We start from the raw sequence: 13226 nt of genomic DNA on the forward strand, positions 1-13226 counted from the left end.
CCTAACTACGACAAAATCGTATTGCTACTTTGGTGTAAGATGGCCTTACTGGGCCAATAAAAACCCAATGCTTGGTATACAAGGAGCAGCTAAAAAGAATAAGAGAGTAGTATCAGAAGCCTCACTGAGAACTGTGTCACTGAGATAATGGGAAGCTTTAACAGGGCCTGGAGAAGAGCAATTTGCCAGAGAAGGTCAGTTTGAAAAGTATAGGCAGCCCATTTTGAAAGATTGGACAGAGATACTGCAGGAAGTTTTTGAAGACTAATTTGTAGATGGGAGAGTTTGGTAAGGATGGTTGATTTTTAGAAGCAAATTAAGCTAGAAGCTTTGAATTAGATAAGATCAGAGGAAGAATATAAAGTTTAGATGTTCATGTAGTTTAGAAGAATGTCTGGGTCAGGATGAAGGCAGGGTTGTGCCTTGGCTGTAAAGATGGATGAAAGAGGGGAGGATAAGGCCACAGTTCAGAGGTAACTTTGGGAAGAAAAAGGGCTCCTATGCTTCAAAGGTTTATAAGTTAGACATTTTCTCTTATTACATGATGGTATGACAATTTCAGTCAGCTGAAATGTTTGAGCTCTCAAGCCAGCGAGTGTAAAGTCTTTGCTTGCAACCTAAAACATCTTCATCTTTTTAGCATCTTCTGGGGGGTTTTGGGGTGGTTTGTGGATTATGGTTTAATTTTGTTCTTGTTTTGTATTTTAGAACTTGGAGTATCTAGCTCTAGGAAAGATGTTGGACCTTATTCTTTTTAGTAATATATAGGCACTGAGAGCACAAAGCAGAACCTTTGGTAAAAGGCCATGTGTTGTGAACGTTTCCAACAATGTCAGCAATGGAGGATGGCAGTTTTCGTATTTTTTTTTAATAGTGTGATCAGCTCTCAACATTTTTAATAAGTTGATTAAAAGCTGTGGAAGGGATGGAAGTAGGTGGGGGTCAGACTTGATCCATCTTCCTTGATTAGCGTACCCAAGTGGGCAGCGGAAGTAATTATGTCTGATTGTCTATCACAGCTGTGGGGACTGGTGGGTTGTATGAATCATACAAACCTGATAAGCCCTGAACAGGAGAGTTCCTGTGATATTTTCTGCATTACTCTTCTCCACAGAGCAGACTTTCTTTTTTTCACGCTAGAAGATCAGAAAGATGTTCCACACTCTTTCTTCCTAATCTCAGCTTGGCTGTAGTACCAATACTGAATACTGTTTTCTCTGGGAAAGCTGCACTAGAGTACCTTCTTGGCCCTCTTCCCAATTGTTTTGCTACTTAGATGATGATTTAAAAAGCCACTAAGTTTGCTTTTTTCCCCCCATGTAGATGAAAGCATCCCAGTACCTCCCTCCTGAGTTGATCTGCTACAGCTCTTGTAAAGTTTGTGTTTTGTTTCTACTGTTCCTGACACTTTGTGGTAGAGACTACCTAACTTAATGGTTATTGAGACCAAAAAAGCTTGTTTTTTCATCAGTTGCCATTCAGTACATTGGAATGAATAAACCCTCACAAATATAGTAAAGATTTCCAAGAAAACCCAACAAGCACATTTTAAGTCAGGACTTGCACAAGTTGACTGTCTTGCTGGACCTCTTCTCTAATAGCCATTTACTTTGATTTTTCCTCTTCTTCCTGTTTGATGGCCTTCACAAGCCTAAGTGGGAAATCCATACCTTCTCTGGGCAGGCGGGGACTACTTACTGTTCAGGCTCCTGTCAGCTTGCATTGACTTGGCTCATGCAAAACCCTCCATGTGTAGAAAATACAGAAAATACACTTTGCTTTTCTCTTTTACCCTTTACTCTTTCATACAAAATTGTGGGTGGTTTTTGTGAGACTTATACAAAGGGATAAACAAATGCTAATATATTATTTCATTTTCGGACCCTCAATTCTTCATTCATACAGTTGATTTTCTTGGAGGGAAGCATAAAGACGGGCAAAACCCCTGCCCTACAGCTCTTCTGCTTGTTAGCTGCTCCAACTAGGGGGAGAGAGGTGCGCGAGAGCCTGTTGCATGGGGCCGTTACTCCCTCTGCAGGCAAGAGCATGCAGCTTTGGTGTGGAGAGCCACCATGACCATGCAGTACTGAGCGCCTCTGGTCTTGAGAAAGGCTGCTGGAATCAACAGGTGTCCCTCAGTGTACAGCAGTACCTCTATCTATCCCAAAATCTAAATCGGAGTAAGAGTAACAAGAAGTCGAATTATATGGGTACCTCATGAATTTTACTTCCATGCAATGGGAATCTTTAGGGCAAGCATTCAGCATATGAGGGGATGTACAAGTAAGCTGTATGCTTACTGGGAAAAGAATTGTACAAAGGAAGCATGGGTGCAGGTTGGCTGAAAAAACAATTAAATCCTGTGCCCACATCACCTACAGAATCAGGTGTGTTGGTGATAATGGTTTGCTTGGAACAGCCGTCTTAATATTCTACATCTGGATTTGTTAGTGAACTACCATGTGCTGCTGTTGGAGGCAGAGTGCATGTCCCCAGCTGAAAGGTGGATGTAATGAAGCTTTGTAAATGTCTAAGAAAAATCTAAGTCTAGGAAAAAAGACAACAAACTTCCAATGCATACATTTTAGAGGGGTTAAAAATACACTCTCCTGCCTGCTTTGCATCTTTAGCTTTCATTTTTATTTGTTTTGCAAAATCTTCACAGTAGGAAATGCATTGGAGGAAAAAGTGAGGGAGCAAAACATCAACCATGGCTTTTGAATAATTAGTGAATGCTACTTCTGACAGGAAGTAGCTCTTAAACCAGTAAGAATTTTAAAAATAAGTATTTGGACATTAAAGAATTCTGGGTCTCCTAAGGGTGTTTGCCCGAACAGTCCTACTAGCAGAAAAGCAGAGTGAAATATTTGTGTTCTCTAAACTTTCCATAGAATCAGACATGAACACCATGTTTAGAAAACAGTAAATGCTCATGCTACAGTAACTTCACAGCAACATTTAGGTTGGGAGGGTGCTCCCAAGATCATCTCATCCAACCCCACTGCTCAAACTGGGTCAACTACAGCGTGTTTTTCAGGCAACCTCTCTGAGCAACCTGTGCCAGTGTTTGACCATCCTGACAGTAAAAAATTGTTTTCTTGTGTTCAGATGAAATTTTCTGGTTTGTTTTGTTTCAGGTTTTTTAGTTTGGTTGGTTGGGTTTTATTTTGATTTGTTTGGTTTTTTTTTTTTAGTTAGTGTGCATTGCCTTATCCTTTCAATAAGCACTGCTGAGAAGAGTCTGGCTCCTTCAACTTCATTCCCACCCATCAGACATTAGCACAAATGGATAAGATTCCACTGACCCTTTTCTAGACTAGACAGTCTCAGTTCTTTCAGTCTCTCCTCATATGATATATGCTCCATTCCCTTAATCATCTTTGTGGCCCTGTGCTGGACTCTCTCTGGTAAGTCCAGATCTTGCTGGTACCAGGGAGCCCTTGAGCGAGATGCAGCATTCCAGATGCAGCCTGACCAGCACTAAGTAGAGGTACAGGATTACCTTCCTAGACCTTCCAGCAATAGTCTTCCTAACATTGGCCTTCTTGGCTGTGAGGGTGCATTACTGGTGTGTGGTCAGCTTGTTACCTACCAGGATTCCAAAGGCCCTCTTGACAAAGCTGCTTTCAAGCTGGTAGGCACCCAGGATGTGCTGGTGCCTGGAGTTGTTCCTCCCTAGATGCAGAACTTGACATTTTCCCTTTTGAGCTTACGAGATTGCTCTCCGACCACTTCTCCAGCCTGTCAAGGTAGTACTTCAGGAAGGTGGCACAACCATCTAGTGTGTCAGTCGCTCCCTCCAGTTTTACACTATCTGCAAACTTGTTGAGGATGCACTCAGATTTCTTGTGGATGCATTCCCCAACTTTTTTTGTGTGGAAATGTAAGCTACTTCCCTCCAGGCATTACCTCTTCTACTTTCTTCTTACTCATGAAGTTTTGTGTTACTCTGTTTGATTTTGCACTATTATTAGTCTACATCTTATGGACAAATAATTTGCATCTTACTGTAAACTACAAACTTGAAAACAAGTGGATGGCTTTAGTGTTGCTGAAATGTTAGCAACTAGAAAAGGTATTTTCATCGAGTAGTGTTAGCAGGGATTGAGGAAACTAGACTTTATTCCTAGTATCTCAAAAGACAACCTTTTCCTCTGTGCTGTTTGGTGCAATGGGGAAGTGCCAGTGCAAGAGGATACTCCCTACACGAGGGGACTGGCCACATGACTTCATGCTCAGCAGGCAATGGTGACAGCAGGCTGACTTGCAGCCCAAACCCTTCTGCCTGCTAGTAGGTGAGGGCTGATTACAGAGGACATGTAGCATGGTGAAGCAAAGCTGAACGCCATGTGAATTCATCACACCAGGCAGGTGAAGTCTGCTAGAAGCCTGATCTCCACATATTCCTCCTCTCCCTTACCTTACTGTGTTTCTTTTCCCTGGGAATACAAGACCTCAGCACCACCATGTTTCCTTGTCTCCAGTTGCTCTTCTAGTCTATCTTGCCCTTCTTTAATCTGTTAAGGTATTACTAAGAAGGCATAGTTGGCATCAGTATTACTCGCTTCCACTTCTGTGCCTGCGTTCCTCCTGCTGCATTTCTGGTAAGATGCTGTGTTGGGGGAGATGAGTTTGGCAAATGCATAGTCCTAGATAGTAGATGAGCTTGTGGGATCTTGTTGGTTCTCATGGTGCAGAGCAGTCTCAGTATTACCCTAGTGTTTTAACAGAAAACTAGCTAGCTAATTGAGAAACCAGAATTGATTTCCCTGAGGAATTTGCCACCTTGCTGGTGCAGCAGAGACTCTGCCTCTCAACGTACATGTAACAAGGTGTTTAAGAACTTGGACACACTTTCATTTAGCAAACAGCTGTGGCTTAAAATGCTATTGCCTTGCTACTTAAGTAAGCTGCAAGACTTCACACTGAAGCAGATGAGGCCAAATGCATTCTGTTTTGCCAGTTTGGGGGTGGAAGCAGTTAGCTTCTCCAGGGGAATAGTAATGTCTTAAACCATGGCAGGTATTTGATAATGAGCATGTGCCTAAACCTTCGATTAGCCAGGGACTCACAAAATCTTAAATGGAAGTAAAATGACAGAGTGAGTGCTCTGGTTTAACTTTAGCCATTCTTAGGATGGGGTAAAGATACTGATTTCAGTGCATTTAAATGAAGAATGGAAAATGGTGCAAAAAAAGATCAGGATTAGAGCAGATATTTATCCCTTTTTATTTCCACATTTGTAACTGTAATAGCCCTGAGCTAAGTGTTCCAGTCCCCAGTTGACTAAACAAATTCCTCTCATCAGTTCAAAAGTTGCTTAGTATTTTATGTTTTAAAATATTAATGTATTTTTCTATACTTAATCTGTATACTGAGTAAAATGTTGCTGGCTCAGATTTGGGCAAGAAATTCTGCATTTCAAGTATCTGTAGACTTAAGTCTAATGGTCATAGGCTCACGTGAGTTTTTTGGGCAAAATGTGCTTATAGAAAAGAGATGTGAAGAGGTGGTATAGTGAGTTACTGAACTGAAAAGCCATCTGCACTTATGGCAAGATAAGAATCATGAGACATCCTCAGTAAATCTGAATAAACATCCCACAATATTTGAGTAGCAACAAAACAATGTGGACACTAATCCCCCCCGAGTCCTATACACAATGTATTTCTTGCCTGCAAAATCTAGGATTATGTATCAGCATGGGTTTAAGACTAGCAGCTTTAAGTATTGATTATTTTTTATTTTAATTGAAATTAGGAGCTCTGTTGCCTTTCTAAGGTAGTGTGCTATACTAACAGCTGAAAAAACCAAACACCATGGTTCAAGTATTAACATGGTAAATTTGCATTTCAACTAGAAGCATCTTGTGTTGGAATTGTAAAATGATGATGGCTAATTTGTTTGCCAGGATTTAGACAAGCTTCTGGGAAAACAGTTGCACTTTAGCTAAGAGAAGTAGGATATATTGTACTTCTTGATGCCTCTCCACTCTGAGGCTGCAAGACCAGTGGAATTCACAAAAATCTTGGTATAGAGCATTCCCAGTTCGCTATGCTCTCTGTTTACAAGCATGGCATAGGCAGCTGAAGAGTTGGGAGAGCACTGCCAGAGCTCTCAAGGGTTGCAAGAGTTCTTGTCTAGGTTGCTGTGATAGTTCACTGGCTGTGGCCCTTTAATTTTCTTTTCATTTTAAGAAGAAAGAGGTTGAAAACTGAGGAAAGAGAACTTGGTTGTCTTTTATAAAAGCTGAAGCCTGTCTGTCCTTTAGGATCCACTGGTTATGCAACTCCACCTCCCACTTTGTAATTGTTTGTAATCCATCCCCAGGTAACAATCATCAGACAGTAATGACTTCTGTTCATTGCTTATTGGTCTTTGTGAAACTGGTTGGTGGCCTCACCAGTCACTAACTTGTCATTATTTATTATTATTGCAAATCCATCACTTAATGTTACTTGTTTACAGAGCATTTGCAAACATGGGTGATGGTGTCCATGAGCTGTTATCCTATGGATTTGTTCATCCCCTTATGTTTGTTTGCCTCTTAAATGCTTTAGAGCAAAGAGAAGGTTGTAATTAAATCTTGTTTGCAGGATTGATTCATAGTTACTGCTGAGCATAGAAATATTGACATTAATTAAAATAGAAAAGAGGAGTAGTTTAGGCCATTGAGGATGTGCCTCCAAGAGGTATGCAGAGAGGGCAAGTTTGATGAAAACAGTGTGCTTCATATTAGATATTCAAGATGGGTTACAGGAAAAGATTTTCTATGTTCAATAGGAAGTTAATCTAAAGATAGGACTGCTACTAATGAGAGTCCATGGAGCCTGGATAGCTCTGCTCTGCATACTCAGGGGGACACAGCTGTCCTGACCATCATTTTGGTAGGCTGTACATTAAGCAGAGGGGTGGACTAATAGTGTGGTTTGGGATAAACGGTCCCATTTTTCCACTCAGTTCATTAAAAAACCTTAGATTGAGTCTGGGAACAGAGCTCTTTAAAGTTTAAAAGAATAAAACAAGGATGTCAGCTGATTTTTAAGTTTCTGTTTAGCACCTGTTTCAAGTATTTGCTACACTACATAAGGATAGTTCAGATGCTAGACACCCTGCAAAGGTTTTAAGATTGTTCCATCATTTATTACTGTGTAAGATCTTATTTACTCGATTTGTTTCATTTTTCTCATGTGTAAGTGAAGAAAATATTTACTTTGTTCAAAAGTTGTTTCTGAGGCTGAACTTAATTCATATGTGTAGCTAGGTTTGGTGTTTGGAAGGTGCCATACAATCATTACTTATTAATAGCAGGACTTGCAGAAGCAATGCATTATTTATATTATGTTATCTGTGGAAGACTTGCAACTATTTTCTTGTGTTTGGACTAGAAATGTTCAAAAGTGTGGTCAGCTGACTTCATTCATTTTCGTACTATACCATCAAACATGTAATGGAAGATTATTCTTCAAATGGTGCCACATTGTTAGTCATCTTCCTTAAACCAATGGGTAAAAGAATGTAAAGTTAAGACTTTAGATGTGGCTTTGACTTCAGTGTGATGTCTTAGTCAATGCATCATACAGCCAATGTGTGGAGCGCACAATTAGCCAGGATACATATGAAGACCCACGTTGTTCCCATATGAAGTATTTCCAGGCTCTTCAAAGCTAGAGTATATAAAGTTTCTCCCTGATAATTCATTCAACCATTGGGATTTCTTTCACTGCAGAATGGGGTTAAAGCTTGGCCCACTAAACTCTTAGGCTAACTGTTGGGATGTCTGTCGAAGTGAAGGTCACCCTCAGAGCAATTTAGTGCTGCTCTATACTTGCAGTCCTTTCAAAGAGCTGTGTTCCCTTCGAGTCTTTGCAGCCACCTCAACTACTACCGTAAAGGGGATTTCAAATGATGCGGGGAACGCCCCCCCCCCAACGTATTGCAAATTAATGCGGACAATGTCAACATTTAATTTATGCCATGCCATGCATGAGGAATAGAGGGTAGAAAGAGTGATGATGCAGAGTGAGGTGTTTCCTACACCCCATTCTCCTAGAGCACCTGAAGAAGGGCTGCCATAGCAGCATGGGATCATAGCACAGAGCAAGTGCTCTCCCTGCCTGAAATGGGTACTTTGCGGCCTCCTGCACAGATGGGGCCATTCAGATGGACAGAAAGTCACTGCACATGAAGCTGGCTTAGTTCAAAACAACTGCCATTAGGGTATATTTAAAAAATAATTAAGAAGGGTTCATGTACTGCATGAACAGAGTTCTGCTGCTAGTCCCAGGCATGTCAAAATTGAGGTTTGTGAGCAATAGTAAAGAATGCCTCTGATATTTTTTGGTTACCATTGCTAATGCTATACAAATCTCCAACCCAGAATAATCTGGAGAACTGAGTGACAAGCCAGGACTTAAAAATTCTAAGGGAATTCTGACTCTGGTACTTGTGATCATGAGTAAGTGTAAGGTTATACATTTTGTGTTTTATTTCTGGATTAAAAATAAGTAAATCAATAAAAATTAAGTATTTTAGCTGCATTGTCAGATGATAAACGAACTGAAGTCAGGAGGAGTCTGGGTTGGCTCTGAGTTTTCAGCAGTTCTGAAACTCAGAACTGCACGTGCAGGAGAGTGGACCTGAGATTCACAAATATATGATAATGTTTAATTTTTTTTCCCCTGTAGAAAAGATAATTTTGCCTGCAAAATGGGTAGAATATTATTTGAAACCATTCTAACTTGAGGTGATTAAGGGTGCAAGTTGATTATTGAAAAGATTTAGGTTGCAAATCTGCTGGTTTGTTTTTGTAGACAGATGTTTATTTTTTAAAAAGTATTTTGAAGTTAGGATGAAAAACTGATGTGATAAAAATAGTGACTCAGGCTGTCAAAAGCAAACAAAAAATCATCTAACAGGTATATGTGCATTTTTTTTTTATTGTTGAACATCTGACTCATGATTTTGACTATGCTTTCTGCTAGGCTCAAAGTTTCCTCACACAAAGAGAGAGCTCTGTGAAACAGCCATGCTTCAAACCATTTTACTTCAATTGTAGTAACAGGTTTTAGAGTTTAAATCATTAACAACCTCTATGTGAACTTTTATCCAAATGACTGCAAGTCACAAAGAGAGCCCTTCTCTTTCATGAAGTACCTTTTGTGCTTTAGTGAGACCCAATCCCTCTTCTATTTTTTTCCACCGACCTTCATGTATGTCTTTGAAGAAAGATGTGTGATTTGTGAAGTAATCAAAGTATGTATCAGTTATTGAAAACTGCTATCCTGGCTTCATAATGCTTGCTTGAATTGCTTCAGGATAAAGCTTCATATACCTGCATTACAGCAAAGGGCGGGGGGGGAACAAAAAGTAAATTTCAGAAGTCCAGATTGCTGTGTGCATTGTGGAAGTATCATGTAGCAGTTAAATCAACCATTAGGGGTGACCTAATCTTGATTTCCTCCTCTCCCCACACTCAGACTTCTCAAGGAGTTGTGATTTCCACGCTGCTCGCATTCTTTCCGTTTTTTAAAACCTGTGCTAGAAATTGGCAGCACCTGGTTCTAGAATAGGGTACCCACATGCTCACTTGCCCATCTTCCTTTCTTGCTTACTTTGTACGCTTCATTTGGCACGGAGGGAGTTGCATGTAATCACCTTCTCCCCCCATTCTGAAGTTGGGTTGCAATAAGCCCATCCGGCTCCTGTGCTTTGTGAAGGAATAGCTGAACACATCCAAGAAATTCTGCTGTGATAGCTTTGTATTGGTACGATTTTTCTTTTGTAACACACGGAGAGAAAACGTCTAAAATTTTTTTTTTTTTAAGTGTTGATATTACTATTTTCTTTCCCACCATAAATGAGGGAATCGCAGTGCGAAGACCCACAGATATCCTCCTCCCTACTTCCCATACACAACCCCTTTATGTTTGTAGGAGAGAGAATCGGAGCGGTGCAGGACCAGGGCAGCGCATTCTCCGCCTGGACCCCGCCGCCGCGCAGCGCTGCGCCGGAGCGGGGGCACCTTCCCCTTTGCTCTGCGTGTGCCTGTGTCTGTGCGTGCCCGCCCGCCCGCCGGGGTGTGTGTGTCTGTGTGTGTGTGTGTGTCTGTGTCCGTGTGTCCCTGCTGCCTCCAGCCGCCCGCGAGCGAGCCGTGAGCGCCGCCGCTGCCCTTTGATCCCGGCGTTAGTGTTAGTTAGGGGCCGGGAGGCGCGCGGGGCGCAGCCCTCGGCACCGCCGCGCCAGCTCTCGCCCCGGCACGGCGCCCGCTCGCCCGCCGGGAGCACATCCCCGGCCGCTGAGGGATACTGCGACCGGGGACAAGCCAGGTGCACGACCGGGTTGCGGGGGGGGGGGGGGTGGGGGGGGAAAGGAGAGGGGGGAAAAAGAGAGAGGGGGAGAGGGAGCCCTTCGCGGTGGCTCCGGGAAAACCGGCTTCAGACCCCGTTCCCCCGGCGAAGAGGGAAAACCCGCCCCGGTTAGCAGCTCCCCCGGGGGCCCCGGCTTTGTGCCTGTCTGTGCCCCCCCTTCACGGTCTTATTTGATCTCCCGTTAAACCAAGGAGGAGAATGTGAAAAAAGGGGGAAAATGCCCAGGAGGAAGCAGGAGCAACCCAAGCGCCTCTCTTCACGTAAGTGCCCCCTCTTTTTGCCATTTTCTCCTTCCTTCTCTCCCCGTCTCCTTCCCCTCTGCAGCCGCCTCCGCCGTTTCGTGCATTAGTTTAGGGTTACAGAGGTGAAACTGACAAAGACACAGCCTGGGTTATTCCTCTTTTAGGTCTGAGCTAAGGCAGCCATGTTGGTGATGAACAGCCTTGTGCCCTTTTAATTTTTCCTCTCTCTCTCCTTTCCCCCCTTCTTTCTTCGCGTCTCTCGCCCTTTCCTCCCTCTCCCTCCCCTTGCCCGTGATTGTGCATTTGCTGGGGGAAGGAGGGGGGGGGGAGGGGGCAAGGGGGGCGGTGTGGGTTTCTCTTTGGGGCCGGAGGAAGGGGGTGATCTGTTGTATTGGGGTGGGGAGGGGGGCTAGCACCGGAGGAGAGGGCGGCGAGAGGGGAAGCGGCTGCTGGCGTCTTGTGCGGAACCAGCCGAGAGGTCCGTCCCCGGCTAAAGGTTGCGGCGGAGCTGGGCGGCCCGGGAGAGGGGGGGAGGTGGACAGCGGCCGTGGAGGGGGCTGCCGGCGGCGGGGGCACTCCATACCGACCCCACGGCCACCCCGTTAGGGGGCCGGGGCCGCCGGCGGCGGCGGCGGGGGAGGGGTCGGCGGGGAGGCAGACCGTGGCAGGCGAGGTCCCTGCAGAGCAGGGAGAGGCGGTGGCGGGCTTCGGGCTCCTCCTGGCCGCAGTGAAACGAAGGGTCAGGCGAGACTCAGGCTTCGGCGGCGCTGCCCCAGCCGAGACCAGCAGAGCACAGGGCTAAAGTGCATCCTATCCGCCGCCTGCGGGCACCCCGTGAGAGCACCCATACGCATACACTCATCCCCAGACACAGCTCACCCTGCACTGCTCCTCCTCGCTCCCTCCCCCCTCCCTGCCTATTTTCTCCCCTCTTCGCAAAACAGTTAACTTTTCTCCCGCTCGCTCTCCCCCTTCTCCGTGTATTCAGCGCTCGGCGGCTATTGAGAGGGAGGCGGAGGGGAGGGAAAGGAACCTAAAAATACCCTGCCCCTGCCTGGCCTCAGGGTTGGTTTAGGGAGAGCGGGGGGTGGATGGAGGGGTCATTTGTCTGGCTCCAACACATCTGCTCGAAGCGCGCCTGCAGCCCCTCCGCCGGGGCTAGGGGCAGGGCGGTAGCTGAGCCGCCGGCGCTGGAGCCGGGCTCGGTCACCGGGAGTTCATCGGGGTGGCCCCTGCCCGGGGCCCGCCGCTGCAGGCGGAGCTCCGCCCGTCTCCCCTCCGCTATGCGGGCGAGGGGCCTGGGGCAGCGATCCCACCGGCACTCGGGCCGGGGTGTGTGTGTGTGTGCGCGCCGGTGCAGGGTACCGGGGACGGCACTTGCAGCCCCGCAGACATTTCTCTCTGCTTTTCCTTTTAGCCGGAGTCAAAGGCTTGAGTTGTGATGGGATTTGCCTGAGGGGGGATGGAGGGTTTTTTATCCCTCTTCCCCTCCTCTGGCTGTTTGCCCCCGCGCAGCCCTTTGGCGGTCCGCCTGCTAGAGCAGCCGAGCTGGCGGTCCTGGTGCCGGCCGGGGCGGCAGGCACGGGGAGGGGGGTGCGGCAGGACCGCGGCGCCCGCCTCTGCAGCGCCCCGGCCCCAGCGCTGCGGGAGGGGGCAGGGGCCAAGCCCGGGCGCGCAGGGCCTTGCGTGGCCTTGGAGGGGCGTTTCGGGGCGGCGGGGGAGGAGCGGCAAACGCCGCCGCTCGGCTTACAAGAACCTCCGCCGGAGCGGGGGGCGTAAAGGGCTCCCGGGGCGGGAGACGGTGGCGGCGGGGCGGGCGTTGCGGCCGGGCTCGGCGGCTGACCTTGCCCTCGCCCCCGCCCCGGTGCGGCTGCCCTCCGCCGGCCTCTCTGGCCGACATCAAACCTGGGCTCCATTTTAGCTCGCTCAGGCGTGCCGCTCTCGTGCGCGGCGGCGGGGCCCTGCCTGCGGGCTGCGGCGGGGGCTCCCCTCGGCCGCGACCTCCCGGCCGGCCGCGCCGGGGGAAGTCAGGGCTGCCTCTGGGCCGCGAAACAATTGCCTTCGTTGTGCGAACCGAGCTGTGCGTGTGTTATTTGTTTTGGTTTGGGGTTTTCTTTCTGCGCGGCCTAATTTGCAGTTCTTTCGGGTTAATTTTTTAGTTCAATTCGTGGGAGTTTTTTATTTCCCCTGATGTGTGAAACACGCACATACTGCGTGTCCCACACAAGTGCTACTTTTTAATGGGGTTTATTTATTTCAGTTTCTTTCACAGCTACATTGCACTGGATCAGAAGCTGTTATTTGACAGTAATAATAATAATAATAATAATATATTAGATAATTGAGGAAGAATTGCGGGAATACTGTTCTAGCCTGCAGTCCTGCAGGTTCAGAAAATGCCTCATAATCCATTGCATTCAGTGTGCAAATTCTATAAATAGTGATTATTTTTATTTTAGCAACATATTGCTTTAATGAGTACTTAGTGTAAAATACATTTTTATTCTGCAGTTCCTACTGGTTTTAGCAGTACATTTCTTAGAGGAAATGTGTGTATATTCCGTTTTGGAATATTAGTGATGGCAGAAGAATGTGAAGTGCACCATAAGCAGCT

General features: G+C 46.1%; 1 protein-coding gene across 6 annotated transcripts in view; it reads left to right on the plus strand.

Annotated features, from left to right (window-relative positions):
* Positions 1 to 10356: 10356 nt before the first annotated feature.
* The window catches only part of ZNF827 (zinc finger protein 827), a 109420-nt gene continuing 106550 nt past the window's right edge, over positions 10357 to 13226 (plus strand). For 4 of the 6 annotated variants that reach the window (XR_009961617.1, XR_009961618.1, XR_009961619.1 and 1 more), the window contains exon 1: positions 10357 to 10630. Coding sequence is in view for 3 of the 6 variants with exons in the window: in XM_062602847.1 (XP_062458831.1) it covers positions 10588 to 10630 (43 nt within the window). In the remaining 3 variants the exon portion in view is untranslated. The remainder of the gene's footprint in view (positions 10631 to 13226) is intronic. The other 2 variants (XM_062602846.1, XM_062602845.1) reach the window with 2 other exon arrangements.

The sequence above is a fragment of the Pezoporus occidentalis genome, unplaced genomic scaffold (assembly GCF_034315485.1).
Source record: "Pezoporus occidentalis ecotype Australia unplaced genomic scaffold, CSIRO_AGI_Poc_V1 ctg79, whole genome shotgun sequence".
Lineage (NCBI taxonomy): Eukaryota > Metazoa > Chordata > Aves > Psittaciformes > Psittacidae > Pezoporus > Pezoporus occidentalis.